Source organism: Mastigoproctus giganteus, chromosome 6 (genome assembly GCF_048544385.1).
Source record: "Mastigoproctus giganteus isolate SK-2022 chromosome 6, ASM4854438v1, whole genome shotgun sequence".
NCBI lineage: Eukaryota > Metazoa > Arthropoda > Arachnida > Uropygi > Thelyphonidae > Mastigoproctus > Mastigoproctus giganteus.
In genome coordinates, this window is record NC_143580.1 from 174,032,096 (window position 1) to 174,054,664 (window position 22,569).

Sequence of the window (22,569 nt, forward strand, 5' to 3'; positions counted from 1 at the left end):
TGGGAATAGCCATGAGATAAAAGCTTCATTGGAGAAGAGAAAATCACCAAGTTGTGATCTGAGGTGCCTAAAGGACCACTCACTTCGACTGTGTACTTAGAAGGGCTGTATGTGAGAAAAAGATCAAGCGTGTTGGCTGTATGGTTAGGCTTGTCCAGTATTCTTGTAGGTAAATGAACAATCTGTGCAAGGTCAATAGTAATTGCAAAAGCCTCAGCATCTCAACCAGCTGGGTCATTGTGACTAGAAAACGGAAGCCAGCTGGAGTTGTGAACATTAAAATCACCAAGGAAAATTACCTCACTGTTAGGAAAGTTGGACTGGAGAAATCCAGTTGCAAAGAGAGGAAATCAAAGAGCTCCAAGTGATTAGTGGAGTTGGGAGAACGGTAGAGACAACAGATGAATTTGACAGAATGAGGTAGAGATTTTAGGCCAGAGAAGATCAAAAAGAGGAGATTCCAAATTACCAAGTCTCTGACAAGGAATATCGGAACAGACATATGCACAAGTACCACCTTTGAGGCGAAAGGAATCGTACAGCGAATAATTTGGGCAACTGAGAGGAGCAGTAGTTGAATCAACCGATAAGTAAGATTCTGTCAGAAAAAGTACTTTGGGTTTGGCAGACTGCAAGTGGAAATTGGCATCCTAGAGATTAGAATTGAGACCACGTATATTTGTGAAATGAAATAGGAAGTGTTTGGGAGGTTTAGATCTTTTCGCAGATAAGCTTACTCTAATAGTTTGACATTTCATGGTGTATTCAATAGTAAGAAAAAGTGGGTGGGACATGCTGTATGTAATAATGAAATTTTTAGAGACTAAACATGGGTTCCACCACTTCAAGCCTCCAGATACCCCCAGGGGCTCACATCTGGTGAGTATGGGCTTGGCACACCCAGGGTCCTGAGCTGGATATCATCATTCTTCTCTTTCTTGGTGATTTCTTTCTACTTCTCTCTCTCTCTCTCTGGGTAACTCGGGAATATATATATATATTTTGGCTGGTGCAGCATAAGCCTCAGGCTTCCTTGCACAATATGGCTAATAATTATAATAATAATTATAAACAAAGCGGTGGTATTGCACCGGTTGATAAGAGTCATCTACCGCCTAGTATATTGCCTGGTAACACAGAGGGGCAGCATTCCTCCATGTGGTTGGGCACCACACCTCAACCTGGTTACGTCTGCTTATGTTGGTTCACACCTGGGTGGTCACCCACAGTGTGCCTGTGCATGAGGATTATACCCAGGATTACTAATAGTACCACCATTGTGAAGGTGCAAGTAGAGGATTTGGCTGTCACAGACTGTCTGGGCTTCGCCAAAATTGGGTCCACTTGACTTGAGTGTCACCCGAATATCAGTTCCATCAGCATTTTAGACTCCCAGGTAGCAAGTACAGCTTGTCTGGCATATCTGAGAAAATGTCTGGGACAACCTCAAGGACTTGATTAGGCAAAAATTTAAATTTAGAGATTTTAAAATCTAAATGATAATATGAATGAAAATTATAATACTTCAGTTGACATATAATAAATAAAAAGCTCCAGGTGACAAGTAAATGGCCTATAAAAAAAAAATAAGTAAGTAAGACCCTGGTGTCTTTTAATTTAAAAAAAAAAAAAAAACTGTATGTGACAGGTGTTTTTTCTTTTTATGATAAATTCACACAGTGCTTCTATTGTATGTTTTTTTCCTATGTATTAGGAAAAATAGAGGGGGAAAAAAAGACCTATGAGTAATTTTGCAGCCAGATATGAAGTCTTCTGAGTAAAATAGACAGGCTGCCAGAGCAGGTCATGGGGTTTTGGCAATGATATACAGGAATTTTTCTTGCAGGGAAAAGGAGGTGATTATCCCTTTGTATAAGGCAATGGTCAGGCCCTGCCACACCTTGAGTACTGCATACAGGTCTGGAGGCCTCATTTTAGGAAGGATGTAGATTTGCTTGAGCGTGTACAGAGAAGGGCAACGAGATTGGTGAGGGGAATGAAGGGATCCTCTTAACAAGAGATGCTTAAGTTCTGCAAATTGCAATGGCTGGAGACTAGGCACCTGCACGGTGATCTGATTGAGGTGTATAAGGCCTTGAATGGGTTGAGCATGCTGAATTCTGATGGGATCCTTCCTCTTGTTCACATTACGAACCTAAGGGGGCATAAATTCAAATTGAGCAAAGACAGCTGTAGAATAGATGTGCTAAAATTTGCCTTTAGCCAGCAGGTGGTTAATTGCTGGAACAAACTTCCATCTGTCATTGTGGAAGTTGATAGCTTAAATAAATTCAAGGTGGAACTGGACAAACTTTTAGAGGGAATGGTTGTGCGATTTTTTTTTTTTTTTTTTTTTTTTTTTGGCTGATGCTAAATAAGTGCTAGGGTTTACAATACCAGCATTTTGGTTTTTTTAATTTATGAAACCGGGATACCGGTATTCCAAAAACAAACATTTTTCTCAATAAATTTTGATGACTATTAGTTGCAATAAAGTAAAGAAAAAAAACAAGTACTGTAATTACTTGAATTCATGTTTTAAATAAACTTTTATTGCAATAATAAATATTCTGAAAAAAATCATTAAAACACAGTTATTCTAAAAACAAAAAAATACATATTGTTACTGCAATGTTTAGTTATGTTTAAGCAACCACACTACCTGTCCGAATAAAGTTAACTCTTCAGAAACATAAGCAATCAATAGTATGATCGTTTAAAATGGATCTAATTTTGGTACATACAGTATTTTATTAGCGGCTGAAAATGCCCCTTCGGGTTCTATTCTGGTACTGAGATAATTGTAGTAGTAGTGGCATGTGATGCAAGAAAGCAAGTGTATGAGTTTATGCAGCATCAGCCAAAAAAAAAAAAAAAAATCACACCATTCCCTCCAAATGCCTGTCCAGTTCCTCATTAAATTTATTTAACCTATCAACTTCCACAACAACAGATGGAAGTTTATTCTAGCAATTAACCACCCGCTGGCTAAAGGCAAATTTCCACACATCTATTCTACATCTGTGTTTTCTTAATTTGAATTTATGTCCCCTTAGGTTCGTAATCTGAACAAGTGGAAGAATCCCATCAGAATTCAGCATGCTCAACCCATTCAAGGCCTTATACACCTCAACCAGATCACCGCGCAGGTGCCTAGTCTCCAGCCACTGCAATTTGCAGAACTTAAGCATCTCTTGGTAAGAGGATCCCTTCATTCCCCTCACCAATCTTGTTGCCCTTCTCTGTACACGCTCAAGCAAATCTACATCCTTCCTAAAATGAGGCCTCCAGACCTGTACCTAGTACTCAAGGTGTACTAGGTACAGGTCACAAAGCAATTGTACCATTGCCTTATACAGGCAATGGTACAGGACCTGACCATTGCCTTATACAGAGGAACAATCACCTCCTTTACCCTGCTATCAAAATTCCTATATATCATTGACAAAACCCCATGAGCTGCCCTGGCAGCCTGTCTGAATTGCTCAGAAAACTTCATATCTGACTGCACAATTACTCCCAGGTCTTTTTCATTTTCTACCACCTTAAGTGTAGTACCACACAGTTGGTATATTTCTCTGGGGTTACTTCTACCCATATGCAGTATATTGCATTTGTCAAGGTTAAACTTCAGTTGCCACTTCTTAGCCCATCTGCCCAAATTTTCTAGATCCTGTTGCAATAGCACACTGCCATTACTGTCATTAACAACCCTGCCAACCTTTGTATCATCTGCAAACTTCAACACTAAGCCTGATATACCTTCATCGATATCATTGATAAATAAACAAAACAACACTGAACCCTGTGGGACTCCACTAATAACATTAGTCCACTAAAAGCAGCATCCTTTGATTACCACCCTCTGTCTCCTCCCACTCAACCATCCTTTTATCGATTGTAGCAACTTACCCTTAATACCATTCTGCTCCAATTTGTACAATAGTCTTCCATGTGCAACAGTGTCAAAAGCTTTCCTGAAATCCAAATATATGATATCAAAATTATTTTTTGCATCCAGTTCCTTTGTAACCACATCATAATATTCTATTAAATTTGTCAGACAAGACTTTCCCTTAACAAACCCATGCTGTGTCTGAATTATTGCTGCAGTCTTGTCTAGATGATCCTGCAATGCATCTTTAACCAGTGACTCCATTATTTTACCTACCCGGAACAGAAGTTAAACTAACTGGTCTGTAATTACTCATGTCACCCTTCAATCCCCCTTTGTGAATTGGGGATACATTTGCACACCTTCAGTTCGTGGGGACCTCCCCTGAGTCCAAGGATGCTCTCATAATTATGGCTAAGGGTTTGCTTAGTTGCTTTGCCGCCTCCTTTAATATAACTGGATAGATCCCATCACTCCAGGTGCCTTTCTTATGTTTAACTTCAACAATTTCTCCTCCACTTTGCTCTCAGTTATTTCAAAATAATTAAGCACCCTGCTACAATTTGATAACCCCGTATTCGAGATCCCGGGCTCCTAGTATTGTAAGTCCTAATAAGCGCATATGCTTGCTTTCTTGCATCACATGCCTCTATTACTACTATTACTATTTGAACATATATTTTCTATCATTTTCAAATTAGGATCGTAATCAGCATAATAATTGATTTAGATTAACACAGTCAAATTGTTATCCAGCAGCTTGTTGGGTTGACCTTTTTTTTTTTTTTTTTTTTTCTTCTTCTCATTTGACTGTGTTTATTATATTCTGTATCTTTGGACACTGCATCCTGTTTTTCTGCAACATTTGTCCTAGCCACTACCTGCGGCTGAGTGGTCAGTACAAGGTTACATAAGTATACATGATCTGAGTGGCCATGGTTCAAGTTCACATGACTACTAAATACAGTACTGTTTATTGTATTTTCTCCCAATCTTGTGAACTCTTCTGATTGTACGGTTGCCTCCAAGTATAAGCAGAAAATTTATTTATTTATTTATTATTTTTAATTATATGACTGGTTGAAGCACTGTTTGTGTCAAGAATCCACAATCATTTATTATTTATATCGCTAGTGCTTTTTTATTTTCCATTTTATTTTTATTTTTTCCATTTCATAGTGATGTTTCAATTTTGTTCTAAATTAGCACTTTACTTTGATTATTTTTCCATGTTATAGAAACAGAATACATGAATATCTTCCAGAGTATGCCTGTAAAACTGGATGGTCATCATTATTGAGCTTCAATGCTAAGCCTGGCCCTGAACATAGAGTTCTTGATAGGTTTAGAGCTATTTCTGCTAATACTCCTCCCTACAAACTCTTAAGGAAATATTTGGAATTCTGCTGGTCTTTGCCATATTACGGGTTAGTGTTACTTTTAATTATAATATGTGTTTTTTTAATTTAACTGATTTAGGAAATTGGATTAATTTTAAAACAAATTTTTTGAAATATGTTACATTTTATCCTTGATTCTTAGCATCAAGAACTTTAGGTCAATTCCACATTTTATATTAGAACAGAAGAAATAGTATAAAAAAAAAAAAAAGCAACTAATGATTATAATTTCTCTTTATACATTAATTCCCTCTATATTTTTTTATTTTTAAATTATAAAATAATTGCTGTTATCTTATTGCACTGGTCAACATTGATTTTTCAAAAATAATTTACAAGTTACAATAACAACATTTCAGTCACAAAGACGAGTTCTTGTTTCTGAAGTGTTGTTCTTGTGACCGAAGTGATCTTTTGTGACAGTGACATTGCAAAGACAGCTATCATCAAAGAAGTGGTAAGAAAATAACATGAAATTTATGACCTTGTTATGTACATATTTCCAGTTCGGAAATAAACATAATAATACCAAAGTAGGTTTTGAGTGCTTTATTATCTTCAAGCAATGCTGTTTACCTATGCATCATATCGGTCAATTAATACCTTAAAATCCTATCAGCTTCTGCAAGCCCCTCAACGTGGGCACTTGTATGTGGTGAGGGGATGAGCTTGTGCATCCATGTGCTGTGACCCATGAAAACTTGGAAAGGGGATCCTAGTTGGTGAGGGGGAGGGCCCAGTCCTACCCCACTTTGGCCCCTGTTTTGACTAGACTGGAGGTACCAGGCTGGCATGACTGGGATCATTCGGCAGATAGTTCTTACTGCTAGGGTCAACTGCATTCCAATAAGGCTCCTTCCCTTTAATCCTGAGACAGAGTTAAGACCCATTGGAGATGGGGGTATGATGCTTTGAGTGAACTTGGCATCCCATCCACATATGCAATACCTGCTAGTTTGTGAATGAATGTCCCCTCATAGGGCTGCATGGTACACTTAGGGTATCAGATATTTTTATTTTACTGTTATGAGGTATTTAAAAATGTCTTCTTCTGGGCCCCAACATGGCCCCTGCCTAACCAATCAGACAGAAGTGATAACACCAATGCAGAAAGACCCAGAATGGATAATACGTCAATGACCCCCACTTTCCCCTCATCCTCCTTTCCACCAGAGAGCAGGCAATCAGGATCCCCAAGAGGGCGAGAAACGCATCCAACCAGTAAATAGCAGCCAGCCCTCATATGCCTAGAAGGTTTCTGGTAAGTGTATGTAGCATCATGATACAAATGGAGATGACTACTGTTAATCATTTATTCCCATTACCCACAATTAACTGAGCTTGCAAAAACCCGCCCAGAGGACCAATCAGCTGCCACTCCTATATCTCTGCCTCCAAATGCTCTCCCAGTAACAAAAATTGATAGAGATAAGATTTAAAAAGCTGAAATATAATACAGGAAAAATGGGTATTGAGGTAGAGGAAGTACCAGACGATTCAATTTAGTCTTTGAAAAGGAAGAAATGGACACACAACAGCATCCATACTTCCCAAAAAAAAAGAAACCCAAAACTGAAAAAACTAAGCCTTCAGCACTTCAGAAGCCATCTGACAGATCCACAAAGCTGATATAATGTCCAAATTCATACAATGGAATTGTCATGGAATATTAAAGATATCAAGGCTCTCATCCATAGGCACAAGTCAGTGTGCCCATTGTTTGCAGGAGACATATCTAAAGGCAGATGAATACCCTACCTTTACATAATGTCAGTGTGCATTATATGCAAAGACAGAACTGGGGATAGTTTAATGCAAAAATACCTAGAATGGATAATATGACATGGTGGAGTCACCATCCTAGTAGGCAACCATACCCCTTTCCAAGTAATCTCCCTTATAGAGGCAGTTGCTATTCACTTTTTTGCAGGGGTTTCTTCTAACAATATGTTCAGTGTGTTTGCCACCTGAGATCAAGATCTTCCAGAGAGACCTTGATGATCTCATTGTGCAATTGCCTGCTCATATTCTCTTATTAGGTGATCTTAATGGTCATGATATCCTCTGGGGTAGTGCAGACACTAATATGAGGGGGCCATAAAATAGATTGCATGCCCAAAAACAACAAGCTAACAAGCCATCCTAAATATGGGAATGAACACCTTTCTCCACACATCTACCCATACGTTTACTGCCATTGATCTCTCTGTCTGCTCCTCTTTTCTCCTTCCTTTATAAACATGGGAGGTTAAAGAAAATCCCTATAGGTGCAGTCACTTCCCTATGATATCTCTTCTCATTAAGGATATCTCAGTGGAAGTTTCATAAGGCTGACTGGAATGTAATGCCTTGGGACATCTGCCACAATTTGATATCGCAAGAGTCAACCAGGAGCCCATCAATGATACAGTTAAGTACATTACAGAAGACATTTCCCACACAGCAGTAGTTGTAATTTCAAAAACGTGTACACAGTTTCCACCATTCAAAACCTTTGTGGAATTTAGAGTGCACAGCAGCAAGAAAAGTCCAAAACAAGGTGTTGGGAGATATTCTGCCAATATCCCATGACAGAACATTTAATAACCATTAAAGGTGCATGTGCCAAAGCATGCTATATCCAACATCAGAGCCAAAGGGAATCGTGGATACGCTTTACCTCTTCCACAACCCAAGCTGCTAGCTCAAAAGTAGTCTAGAATTAATATTCAGAAAATGAAGGGAAAATATCCACCATGCCCTTCAGTGATCCTAGAGCACAATGGATTTCAAATTGCAGATCCAACTGCATTTCCAAATACTTTATGGAAAACATTTGCAAAAATCAGTGCAGTAACATTGTTTTCCTCTAGGGTTCTTGGCTCTATAAGAGAAAAGCAAGAAATGTGCATTAAACTTCTCTTCAAAAGGACTTGAACCATACAGTTAGCCTTTTACACACGGACAGTTAAGTGCAGCACTCTTTCTTACTTGAAAAAGTGCCACCTGGCCAGATGACATCCATTATGAAATGATAAAACACCTCTCACCACAATCTAAGGATCATCTTTTAATTTGTTTAGAATTTTGAATAGAATCTTTCTTGAAAAAGAATTTTAGGATTCCTGGTGCAAGGCAATTATCCTTGCCTTCCCAGTGCCAGGAAAAGATCATAAATATTCAAGTAACTACTGTTCCATTGCTCTGCCATGCTCTTTGTGCAAGATCCTGGAAAGAATGATCGCTTCTTGCCTTATGTGGTATTTAGAAACAAACGGCCTCCTTTCCAGGACACAGTATGGCTTCTAGAGAAACCAGTCCACTTTGGATCATTTAATTAGAGAAGAAACTCACATCTGTGATGCTTTTAGAAAATTCAAGCATCTGGTAGCGGTTTTCTCTGCTAGTGAAAAAGTGTATGATACAGCTTGGCAGTATAGCATATTGCAAAGCCTCGATAACTTTGGTCTTAGGGGTAACTCTCCTGTTTTTATTAAAAACTTTCTTTCTAATCACTAATTTCAAGTTCATTTAGGATCCACACTCTCTCTTGAGTGTTTTTCCAAGAGGAAGGAGACCCACAAGGATCCATTTTAAGTGCATGCTGTTTGCTATCAAAGTAATCTCTATCATAGAGCAACTTCCACCAGTCGTATGCAATGCCCTCTACATTGATGACTATAGTATTTTGTTATGCAATGTGAGGGTCATTGAAAGGCAACTGTAAAAAGCAGTTGATCACCTTACATCTTGGTCATCAGTAATGGATTCAGATTTTCATCACAGAAGACTGTTTGTGTTCACTTTTTCACAAATGTAATCTTCATTCTGACCCAGAATTAAGGCTAGGCAAAACAATATTCCAGTGGTAGCAGAAGTCAAATTCCTAGGGCTTATTTATAAAAAGAATCTGACATTTCTACACCATATTCATCAGCTAAGGACAAGTTATTCCAAAGGGCTTAACATTTTTTGTGCCCTTTTGTCAACTTCATGGGGGTGCAGTTTGCTGTATGTGGGCACTAAATATTAAGAGTAGGAGATCTCAGGACTTACTTAACAAGTACAGGAGGGAATACATGTTTGAGAGCCTTGTCAATCAATTTGGCCCTAGAGAGAATGTGCAAGGCTCATGGGGTAGAATTTTTCTCAGCTTAGTCTGTGCTTGTTAACAGGAGAGATTATTTTTACAGGGATGGGATACACCTGAACAGAAGAGGTGCAAGAATATTTGCTGATGCTATCAAGTGATAGATGAGTCGGAAAACTGCTAGCTTGTGGGGGGGGATACACAGACTAATAGCTTAACTAGAGCTGCAGGCAGAGCTGAAAGTGATTCTTGCATTGCTACTATTGCTACATGCAGCAGCCTAGAAAGCAAGATGTCTTCACCAATATTCACCATTAAAGCTTTGAATTTGAAGTACTGATTAAGCCATCAAATGCAGACATTGTAGGAATTGTGGAAACATGGTGTCACTCAGACATAAAGTGATACTGAATTTGAATATGGGGAGTACAGTGTATACTGGAAGGACAGACAGAAGAGAATAGGTGGAGGGATTATACTGTTAGTTAAGAAGCATAAGTTCAATAGTAAAGCTTAATTATACGGTACTCATCTCAGATGATCTGCAGTGGTTGCTTGAGAAGGGTTGGAAGAATAATTTTGGGGTTTAAATAATTTAGAGTTTACATGGGTTAATTAGTAAGGATACGGGATTAAATTAATTAAAAATTAAAATGGAATTAAAATATGCGCAAGGAAGTAGAAGTTCACGACTCCGTCCTTGGTTGTCATTGAAGAATTAATTGAATTAAGAACTCTAAAATATGTGAAAACGGGTGGGCCAAAAATCATAACGATTGACTTTAGTTTTTTAACGTCGTCAGTTGGCAATATTAAGCGAGGAGAGAACACGTATTGTATTTAAAAGAATTTCTATGTTGCCGTGATGCTCTTTGCGACATGTGGGAATCTTAGGTGTGTGAGATTCCAGACCGGGGAAAGTTTGGAGGGTAGTTTCGCATTTATGATGTTTAATTTAGAGTGACGGCGGAACCATTCTATAACGAGGGCTTCATATTGAAGAATTTTGTAACTAGTTTTTAATTTTATAATGGTAATAGCTGAATCAACTAGAGAGGTGTGGTTGTGGGAATGTACGTGTAGAGTAAGTTCAGTACTGGATTGCCCTGTTCTGAAACTGTTGTAATGGTAATAAGCCCTTGTGTTAGAGGTTTTTGTGGAACCGAACTTGGTAGTGGTGCTTCCGATGTAGCAGGCATTGCAGTTTTGCTGGCATTTAATTAAATATATATTATTCATGTCGCCTGTCGAGTATTTATATGTTTCTTTATATGTGTTGAATAACGACCAGAGTGTTATATGAAGAAAATATCAGAGTAATGTCAGTGCCCGCGGACACCCGACGGAATTGTCCGACGAGACTACTGTGATAAGGGAGAATGATGCGCGTGCTCCCTTTTGTGTTATGTTTGGTTGAATTATTGGAGTTGTTTTTAGCAATGGAAATAATGTGTTGAATTAATTGAAACGGGTATTTTCTGGACATGAACTTTTTTGTGAGATATTGTAGTTCAATAGATAAGTCATCTTGTGATGAGCTGTATTTTATAGCGTTGTGGATTTGGTTATAAAGAACAGCTTTTTTTTGTACTAAGTTGGTGGTGTGATGCAAAGTGTAGCTATTTTCCTGTGTGTGTGTGTGTGTGTGTGTGTGTGTGTGTGTGTGTGTGTGTGTGTGTGTGTGTGTGTGTGTGTGTGTGTGTGTGTGTGTGTGTGTGTGTGTTTTCTAAAAATCTTGGTTCCCAGTTTGGTGCCTATTTTGTATATTTTAAGGTTAAGGAAGTTGATTTGTTTATTAACTTCTGTTTCAAGTGTATATTTCAGTCTATCATGTATTGAGTTAAACTTAATAAAAAGATTGTCAGTTGTAGTTCTATTTCCTATTATAAGTATGTCGTCTGCATAACGTATATATAGTTTAATCCCCGAAGGGTAAGGCTGTAGTATTTGGTTTTCTATGGTTGCTAAATAAATTTCAGATAAGGGGGTGGAAATTCCTAGACCCATGGGTAGGCTGAATGTTTGTTGAAATATTTGGTTATGGAACCTGAAGTGTCTAGCATCCAGTAAAAACGAAGTAAGTTTTCTAAGATATTGTTGAGGAGAGGGAGGTGCTATTGATTAAAGTATTATCTTTCATTAGGTATTCTCGCAAGGCTTGTAAAGTGAATGGTAAGTTTTTTTTTTTTTTTTTTTTTTGGTAGTTGTTGGCGCTTAGGCTTCTGTGGCCATAATGCACCTCCCAAGGTTTTTGCAGTACTTTGATCCAAGCCCGAGGTGGGAATCGAACCCGCGACCTTTGGGTTGCCAAGCAGGCAGTTTACCCACCCGGCTAGCCCAGTCGGCGAATGGGAAATGTACATTTGTATATAAAGACACCACGTCAAAGGACGCTAAAATGTCTTCATTGGAAATTGTGGTGGTACTTATTTTTTCAAAGGCTTGTTAGTGTTACTAATTTTAAATTTTGAGAATCTTGTAAGGGGGGGGGGATATAATTTTTACTAAAAAGGCAGATAGGTTGGCGAAGGCAGATTTGCTAAAGGAAATTATTGGTCTTAGGGAATGGCCGGGTTTGTGTAATTTGGTGATACAAAACATGTGTGGGAGAATGTTATTATGTATACCAATTTGCTGTAATGTGTGTAAATTAATTTCTTTGTTTGATCTTATTCTTCTTAGGATTACATAGAGTTTGTTTTTGAGTTTGGAAATGTATGTATTATCAGTTTTGTAGGTGTCTTGATCATTAGCATTAGCATTAGTAGAGGCATTTGATGCAAGAAAGCAAGCTTATGCAGCATCAGTCAAAAAAAAAAAAAAAAAAAAAAAAAAAAAAAGTAACATAAATAAATAAAAATAACCACTTCCACTTCACCCCTCTGTTCGTTCGAAATACCTGTCCAGCTGAGCCTTAAACTTATTTAGGCTATCAACTTCCACGACAAGGGATGGAAGTCTGTTCCACCCACCAACCACCCGCTGGCTAAAGGCAAATTTCCGCACATCTATCCTACATCTGTCTTTCCTCAATTTGAATTTATGCCCTCTCAGGTGATTTTTCTGAGCTAGAGGAAGAATCCCATCAGCATTGAGCATGCTCAAACCATTCAAGGCTTTGTACACCTCTATCAGATCACCCCGCTGGTGCCTAGTTTCCAGACACTGTAATTTGCAAAACTTAAGCCTTTCTTCGTAAGAGAACCCCTTTGTCCCATTCACCAATCTAGTTGCCCTTCTCTGTACTCGTTCCAGCAGCTCTACATCCTTCCTGAAATGAGGCCTCCAGGCCTGTATACAGTACTCTAGGTGTGGCCTGACCATTGCCTTATATCAGAAAGGATGTGTTCCATTTTTTTCAATGTAGGTGCTTTTGTCTAGTATTACAATTGTGTCGCTTTTGTCAGCTTTTTGTATAATAATGTCTAGAATATTCCGTAGTTTTTGTATGTCTAATAACTGTTGTTTTTTCATATTGAGTTTGGGGGTAAGTTTTGAATTAATAATGGCATTTATTTGATGTATAATTCGCCATTTTTTGGGGTGGTTTTCGAGTTTTGTTTGTAGTTCTATGATGCAATCTTTGATGGGATAATGGTGGTCCCTTATGGCAAAGTTAAACCCATGTTCCAGTCCTGCAAGTTCGGTGGTAGTGAAAGTTTTTGATGAAATATTAACGGTGGAATTTTGTGGGGGGGGGGGAAGGTTTGTGTTTTGTCTGTGAGTGTATTCCATTTTTTAATGTGTCTTTGTTCCACGTTTTCGAGGGCAGCATTGATGCATATGTCATTGAGGTTAGTAAATTCTATCCAAGTTTGGGGTGTCATTTCTTTTTTAAGATTAAATCTTAGTTGATGTATTTGATTTAGTAATTGATATTTTTTGTTGAACCTTTTATGTAATTCTTCCCCTATAATGGCAATAGAGGTTTGGTGTATAATGGGTGGATATCTTTTGCAAGTGTTTTTGGGAAAAATACGAGCGAATTTTGGAATTATGTTGTGATTGAGGCATTTTTGGAAGAATGAAATATGGAGTTTGTTGGTAAAATATTTGACAAGTAATTTTGAAAGATGTGTCTTTTTGTCTAACATGTTCAAAGGCATCAAGGATCAAGAATTAGATAGGCGGTGCAGATAAGGTGTGCACTATAAGATACTTTAACTTATAGTTGAAGTATCTTATAGTTTGACAATTGGATAAGTTATAGAATATCTTAAATACCGCTGTGGTTGGACTAAGTTCAATAACAAAGCTTAATTATACGGTGCTCACCTTAGATGATCTGCAGTGGTTACTTGAGGAGGGTTGGAAGAATAATTTTGGGGTTTACATAATTTAGAGTTTACATGGGTTAATTAGTAAGGATACGGGATTAAATTAAATAAAAATTAAAAATTAAAACGGAATTAAAATATGCGCAAGGAAGTAGAAGTGCACGACTCCGTCCTTGGTTGTCATTGAAGAATTGATTGAATTAAGAACTCTAAAATATGTGAAAACAGGTGGGCCAAAAGTCATAACGGTTGACCACAGTTCAGTGTTGGCATTCGAGGTGAGCGGACGCGCTTAGTTAGGGCTCCTCAGTTAAGTGGTTTACTTTTGGATAGTGCTTTTAAATATTTGATTTATTTAGATATTGTTGGATTATTTTGTTATAGGTTTTCCTATAACAAAATAAAAAAAGAGCCTTCAACATGTCACAGGGTATCGTGACTCATACGGAAATAGCCGATGGCGATTTACGGGTGAGTAATGATTTAATCCGTTGTGGAACCTGTGGAATGTTTTCCAAGGTCGACCTGGTGACTAATCCTACCTCACCTGGGGATTCTTTTCTTTGTGATCGATGTAAGGAGTGCACCGATCTTAAATTACAATTTGGTGCACTGATGGAACAATTTGAGTCCCTGAAAAAACGGGTGCTTGCCCTCGAGAATAATGCATCTGGGATATCGTCAGGGACTCAAGACTCCAGCAATCTACCAAGTGATGCACACCCGATTCGGGCCTAAAAACAGAAACAACCAAGTGCAAACTACTCTGGTTAAAAAGGACATGGTTTTATTAGGAGACTCCATTGTCAGGGAAACGGGGAATATTTTTTGTAATAAGGATAGGTGGCGTAGAACCAGGGTATGTCTGCCGGGATCAACTATTGATGATGTCACCAACAGATTGTCAGATTTTAAAGGGGGTAAAGAGAATATTATTATTCATGCGGGGACTAATGATATTAAACGTACACAATCTGACGATTTGTTGGAAAAATACAGGACCATGCTGAGGAAATGTCGCGAGCTAGGCCGTAATGTCTATGTGTCTGCAATTCTGCCCAGACACGATAGGAGGGATTATATGTTAAGAGTCTTGTGGATTAACTCAAGACTTTAGGGAGGAAATTTCTATCAGCATGGCCCACACTTGTAGGTAGAAGGAATTTGTTTTATAGAGATGGGATACACTTAAACAAAGGTGGTGCAAACGTTTTTGCCAGTATTATTGAGGATATCCTTAAAGGTTCAGGGAAACTGCTAGTTAGGGGGGATGTGGGTAATACTGACACGAATTTATCTGATAATATTGGTCAAAGTAACTCTTGCACATACCTTAAGAGTTCTTATCTGTATTACCCCAACTGGACGTATTATCTAGATGTTTTGGCGGCAGAAACATTTCACATGAGCAGGTAGCTAATATCAGGGAAAAGAGCCTAAAAAACTTCAAGGGTTGTGTTAGGGTTGTTAAATATACAAGAACAGTAAATCTTAATTGTTTATACAGTAACGTTAGAAGTGTCGTCAATAAAATGAGCGAATTCAAACTGCTGGTTAAAACAAGTAACGCGGACATAATAAGGCTTACAGAGACATGGTGCCACCCGGAAATTGGGGATGATGAGTTTAAGTACGGCTTGTATAATGTATTTAGGAAGGATAGGGTAGATAGAAGGGGTGGTGGGGTAATGCTTCTTATCAGAAGCAGCCTGAGTGCGACGATAGCTTTCCCGGATTCAGACATTTCACATGCTAGTATAGAGTCTGTATGGTGTGAGATAGTTGGAAAACGGTATAATGTGAGTAGGAGTAATCTACAGACCAGGTGATTGTGAAGATTATGACAAAAGCCTCTACATGCAAATGGAATGGGCAAGTAAGCGTCAGTGCCTTATTATGGGTGATTTCAATTTGCCTCTAATTGATTGGAGTAAATGGGAAGGAAACTCGACATGGGGAACAAAATTTTTAAATCAACTAGATGACTGTTATTTGTATCAACACATCAGGGAAAGTACTAGAGAAAAGAATATCCTAGACCTCATCATCACACATGAATCAGATGACATAACAGGACTGACAGTAGAGGAACCAGTAGTAGGAAGTGATCACGGCGTTCTACGGTGGATGATGACGAGAGAGGTGGCAGAAGTAAAAGGCAAAGGAATGGGTTATAATTTCAGAAAAGGAAATTACGATGCCTTAAGGTACTACATGGCCTCTATTAACTGGGTAGATATCGTGCAGAAAATGAATACATTTGAACTGTGGTACGCTTTTAAAACGTTAATCACAGATGCCTTGAATGCGTATATACCATTAAAAAAATACTCCACGAGGAGGGTTCCAAGTTGGATGAATAGTGAAGTTGCCACATTACTTGAGCAGAAAAAGGTGGCATGGGAAGGTTACAGAGCAATAAAAAGTACTGAAGCCTATAACAGCTACAAGATGATCTGTAATAGAGCCACAGAAAAAGTTCGACAGGCAAAGTCAGTTTATGAGAAATCACTAGCAAACAGAGCAAAGAGGGGGGATAAAGAATTCTTCACATATATAAATGCCAAGAAGAGCAGGACAAACCAGATCGGACCTTTACGTAAGGGAAAGGGGATAGTATTAAATACACCAGCTGCCGTTGCAGATGAACTCAACAGTTATTTTGCATCGATATTTACAAATGAAAAACCTTTTGTGGCAATGGGAAATTGTGGGAGCGAAGTTAAAAAATATGTAATTAATGATATTGAAATTTCGCAAGATTATTTAATGAAAAAACTTTCGAGCCTACAGACCAGTAAGGCTCCTGGAGTTGATGGAATATACCCTATAATCTTAAGGGAGGCGGCAAGCGAGTGCATTGAACCATTGAGGCTAATTATGCGAGCATCACTAGACTCTGGGGAGATTCCCTTGGATTGGAAAAGTGCAAATGTATCTCCCATACATAAGGGTGGCCCAAAATTCATTATACTGAAATTCTCAAGGATACTCAGCATGGTTTTGTAAAGGGAAAATCATGTTTAACAAATCTGGTTCGCTATTTCGAAAGGGTCACTCAGGAGCTGGATTTAGGGAATAATTTTGAAATTGTTTGTTTAGATTTCAGCAAAGCTTTTGAGTCAGTCCCACATGAGCGGTTGCTTTATAAGCTGGAACAGGTTGGAATCACTGGGAAAATCCTTAGATGGATAGAAGGATGGCTTCAGGGCAGGAGACAGAGGGTTGTGATAAATGGCTATTCCTCAGATTGAGTTGATGTAAGAAGTGGGGTTCACCAAGGATCAGTATTAGGACCACTGTTGTTTTTAATTTTCATAAACGACATTGATGAAGGGATAGAGGGCGTGATGTCTAAATTTGCAGATGATGTTAAAATTGGTAGAGTAGTTAATGATCACTGTCAAGCTGAGCTTCTTCAGAGAGACCTAGATAGACTTCAGGAATGGTCGGAAAAATTGCAGCTATGCTTTAATCCAACAAAGTGTAAGGTATTACCCCTGGGAAACAGTAATCCCAAAATAACTTATTCGCTTGGTGGAGTTCAACTAAACCCAGTACTGGAGGAAAGGGACTTGGGTGTTATGATACGGTCAGACATGAAATTCTCTGAGCATTGTAAACAGGTTGCAAGGAAGGCCCATGGTGTCCTATCAATGATCTATCGAACTTTTGCAAGTAGAGATAGGGACGTGATAATCCCATTGTATAAGGCTTATGTTAGACCACACTTGGAATACTGTGTTCAAGTATGGAGACCGCACCTAAAGAAAGACATCGAGCTTCTTGAAAGGGTGCAAAGACGGGTAACTCGCCTGGTGAGATCGGCAAAAGGGCGTCCTTAAGAAGAAAGACTTCGAATATGTGGGTTGCAGAGTTTGGAAACTAGACACCTTAGAGGAGGTTTGATTGAGGTGTTTAAGGCTCTGAGAGGCATCAGTAAAATGAATGAGGACGAAATTTTAAAGATTATAAATGATGCTAGAACTAGGGGACATAAATTCAAGTTACAGGGGGAAATGTTTAGATTGGACTGCAGGAAGTTTTATTTTAGCCAGCGAGTTATAAATTACTGGAATAAGTTGCCTTCGTGGGTGGTAGAGGCCGACAGTTTGGGGAAATTCAAAGGTCATCTGGATAGTACTTTCCGGTAAGGGAAGCGCATAGGATGATAGGTTTAATTTCCATTTCTTTTATTAATTATTATTATTTATGTTTTTTTGTTTTTATCATTGTTTTGTTCCGATTTTTTTTTTTTTTTTTTTGGCTGGTGCAGCATAAGCCATAGGCTTTCTTGCACCCTGCGGCCATTGCTAATACTAATACTAATAACTTAGTTTTTTAATGTCATCAGTTGGCAATATTAAGCGAGGAGAGAATGCATATTGTATTTAAAAGAATTTCTATGTTCCCGTGATGCTCTTTGTGACATGTGGGAATCTTAGGTGTGTGAGATTCCAGACCGGGGAAAGGTTGGAGGGTAGTTTCGCATTTATGATGTTTAATTTAGAGTGATGGCGGAACCATTCTATAACGAGGGCTTCATATTGAAGAATTTTGTAACTAGTTTTTAATTTTATAACGGTAATAGCTGAATCAACTAGAGGGGTGTGTTTGTGGGAATGTACGTGTAGAGTAAGTTCAGTACTGGATTGCCCTGTTCTGAAACTGTTGTAGTGGTAATAAGCCATTGTGTTAGAGGTTTTTGTCGAATCGAACTTGGTAGTGGTGCTTCCGATGTAGCAGGCATTGCAGTTTTGCTGGCATTTAATTAAATATATGATATTGTTCATATCGCCTATGAGGTATTTATATGTTTCTTTATATGTGTTGAATATATGTTTCTTTATATGTGTTCGTGGGCACTGACATTACTCTGATATTTTCTTCATATAACAAACTTGGGTCATTATTCAGCACATAAAGAAACGTATAAATACCCAATAGGCGACATGAATAATATCATATATTTAATTAAATACCAGCAAAACTGCAATGCCTGCTACATTGGAAGCACCACCACCAAGTTCGGTCCACAAAAACCTCTAACACAAGGGCTTATTACCACTACAACAGTTTCAGAACAGGGCAATCCAGTACTGAACTTACTCTACACGTGCATTCCCACAACCACACCCCTCGTGGTCAGGAACGAGAGTGCATAGTATGCGTTCCTTGAGTGGACCAGGGTTCAAACCCATGACTACTAAATACGATAAACACTTGTATTGGCGATTTATTGTAAACTCTACTGACTTGGTTGTCGTGCTGGAGTATAAACAGAAAAATATATATAGTTGATTCAGCTATTACCATTATAAAATTGAAAACTAGTTACAAAATTCTTCAATATGAACCCCTCGTTATAGAATGGTTCCGCTGTCACTCTAAATAATTAAACATCATAAATGCGAAACTACCCTCCAACCTTTCCCCGGTCTGGAATCTCACACACCTAAGATTCCCACATGTTGCAAAGTGCATCACGGGAACATAGAAATTCTTTTAAATACAATACGTGTTCTCTCCTCGCTTAATATTGCCAACTGACGACGTTAAAAAACCAAAAGTCAACCGTTATGACTTTTGATCCACCTGTTTTCACATATTTTAGAGTTCTTAATTCAATTAATTCTTCAATGACAACCAAGGACGGAGTCGTGCCTTCTACTTCCTTGCACGTATTTTAATTCCATTTTAATTTTTAATTATTTTAATCCCGTATCCTTACTAATTAACCCATGTAAACTCTAAATTATTTAAACCCCAAAATTATTCTTCCAACCCTCCTCAAGTAACCACTGCAGATCATCTAAGTATAATTAAACTTTGCTATTGAACTTAGTCCAATCACAGCGGTATTTAATATATTCTATAACTATTAAATCTAAGGCAGTGCTGTTGTTGTTGTTTGGTTTTTAGGAGCATTAGCAACTAAGGCCATATTGCTCCGGGAATATGCAGTGGTCATTCCCTGACCTTTCCGCATCCTCCGTATTTGGTGGTGACGGGCTCGAACCCTGGTCTAATCAAGAAGCATGTGCTACGCACTGCTGCTCCTTCCCACCTGGCTACGGAGGCACCTCTAAGGCAGTGCATCCAGTTCACATCAAACAGGGCGACAAGTGCAATGCTGGGTCAGTTTGGTGTGATATATGCATTGGGAAAACAAAATTGAGAATAGGAGTGTGTTGTAGGCCTAATGACTGTAATGAGTACAGTAATACCCCGACTTACGCTACCCCGACTTACGCGAACTCAGAGTTACGCGCTTCTTGATTTTTTCGTTTGGCAATGCTGCCGGCCACTATCTTCTAGGTCGTTTTTCATATGTTATCGATATACGGTGCGATGGCGGAGAATGAGAGCGAAAGATGAACAAAATTCAACTTTGCTGCATTTATGTTTTTTATATCAGTGAAGGGGAAACACATTTCACCATAATAACGTAAAAACCAACACAATTCCAGCTATCGGCATGATCGCAAATGCAATTAGATTGAGTTTACTACCAGTTTATAACAGATTTCACTAGCAGAAACGCAACTGGATTTTTATTGTTTTATGGTAGTAACCCCTAGAAATGTGAGGTGTTAATAGTGTATCTCTGCCTTTATGGTGTTGTTTATTCAGTTGCTACATGCGTGCAGCTTTGTTTATGCGTATCAAGCGTGCCTCCTCGTTTTGTAATTGTGCTTTATTCCCTAAAAATGAGTAAAATACTTAAAATTAAAAAGTGTGAAAAGGAAGCGTCCTGGTGAAGACACTGTAGATTCAGAGAGAAAAAGAAAAGCAATTATCGATAAACAGAGGCGGACTGGGTCAAAAATTCTTACCCGGGAAAATTTATAGTGGCCTCATACTATGGTTTATGGCCAAAATCACACCGGCCCACCGGGGTTTCCCCGGTAAGGCTTATGGCCAGTCTGCCTCTGTCGATAGAGAAAAAATATGAAATTGTGAAACGCTTTGAGCGAAATGAAAGACCATGTGATATTGCACGTGCTACAGGCCTAAATGAAGCAACGGCGAAAAGCACATGACAATTGCAAACTTGACAGGTTGAAAATTGAAAAGGGCTCAATTGTAAAGGGCTTAAAAATTTTAGAAAACATAGACTCCAACGAAGAACGCGTTATAGCTACAAAGCACGGAATAAAAAAATTATTAGCTTGCTACGAAGAAATTCTGCGTGAAAAAAAGAAGGCGCTGTGTCGTCAGACGAATTTGTTAGATTTTATGAAGCCATCGACATCGAAATAACTTTTTTACGTAAGTCATTTGTTTTTTTAATACGTATTTTGTATTAATATGTATAAAGAACTGCAATTTTATTAATATTTTTCTTCTAAACTAGTGTTTTTGTTAGTCCTTGGTCCCAATTAAGCAAAATTTATATGTATTTATATGCAAAGTTTTACCCCGACTCACGCAAATTCGACTTAAGCGATTTTCGTCGGACCCACCTATCGCGTAACTTCGGGGTGTTACTGTATACCAAACAGTTATACAGCAATCCCTCATTATAACGTGGTTTGCTTTACTCTAATTTGCTATAACGATGTTCTTATATTATAACCTGTATCTCACTGTAATGCTGCCTCTAATAGAAAGATACTGTATACCCTATTGAAAAATAGATGTACTCCCTATCTCTTCTTTTGTTTTACTGTGGGAACTCTAACTTGCGAAAAGGTTTTTCACACAATCAACCCCATGAGTGCTAAATGCGGTGCTGTTTCTTGTATTCTCTTATCTTCTGAACTTCTCTCACCATGTGGTCATCCCAAAGTACAGAAAATTTGTTTGTTTTACTGTCCAAGTGGCCTTTTGTACTCCATTCTACGTAAGTCATAATATTTTACTAATAATTTACGTAAGTCTACGTAAAATTACTAACGGTCCCACCATCGTGAAGGTGCAAGCAGAGAATTTGGCTGTCACAGACCATCCGGACTTCGCCGAAACTGGGTCCACTTGACTTGAATGTCACCCGAATATCAGTTCCATCAGCGTTTTAGTCTCCCAGGTAGCAAGTACAACTTGTCTGGCCTATCTGAGAGAGAATGTCTGTGACAACCTCAAGGACTGACTTGAGTGTATGGGGCTCTCACAGTGATTTTCCTTTGCGAGAGATACTGTGCGATGCATTTAAAGATATTTGTAGGGAGATTTGCCCTTCTGAGCCTTGCCAGGATGCTCAGCCACCAAAGGGTTGAATGCCCCAGCAAAGTCAACAGAAATGACAAAGAAATATTTTGGTCACAGGCACTGGCCACATTTATAATTTGGTCCAGGGCATCAGTAGTAGAATTGCCTTTCCTGAAGCCATATTGGTTGTCAGAGAGTAGGTTTGCTGCAGAGTAATACTTCTCAATTCTTTGTTTCAACATGTATTTGAATACTTTACTTATAACTGATAGTAAGGCAATTGGGCGGTAAGATCCTGGTAAGTCTTGTCTTTTGGACGAATTTTTAAAGAGCTGCGGAACGTATTCAATGGCTTTCTTTATGATTTCAAGTTCTAATTTTTTGAAGCCTGGTGTCTTTCTATTTCTGGTTAGATGGGCAGCGAGGTATAAGTCCTTTTCTTCAATCTGATCCGTTAAGTAGTTTTCATTGCTTTTGCATAGTTGGATCTGCTGCAGTGTTGAAGGATTTACTGCTGGGCGAAAAACAGTATTCAGGATGTTTATGGATTCACTCCAGTTGGTCGTTGCTTGATTTAGTTGGGTTTTGGTGGAGTGAATAACTTCGCCCCTGGGGAGTCTATTTGTGGTGATTTTGTACACCATCCCCCGGGGTTTATTATTTCCCACTGTGGAGACTACAATGGGAAATTCTTTTGCCATATCAATGTTCTGTATTGGTTCCTCTTTTCCCTGTAGCTTTGCTCAAGGGCATCAAGTTCTGGTTGTGTCCTATGGG

At 38.5% G+C, this 22,569-nt stretch overlaps 1 protein-coding gene across 4 annotated transcripts in view; it reads left to right on the top strand.

Moving 5' to 3' along the window:
* Positions 1–22,569, top strand: part of Bili (FERM domain-containing protein 8 Bili) — a 304,472-nt gene that overhangs the window by 182,184 nt on the left and 99,719 nt on the right. For 3 of the 4 annotated variants that reach the window (XM_090375500.1, XM_090375501.1, XM_090375503.1), the window contains exon 8: positions 5,134–5,322. The exons of the other annotated variant lie outside the window; for it this stretch is intronic. In XM_090375500.1, coding sequence (XP_090231626.1) covers positions 5,134–5,322 — 189 coding nt within the window. The remainder of the gene's footprint in view (positions 1–5,133; positions 5,323–22,569) is intronic. 4 annotated transcript variants of the gene reach the window in all.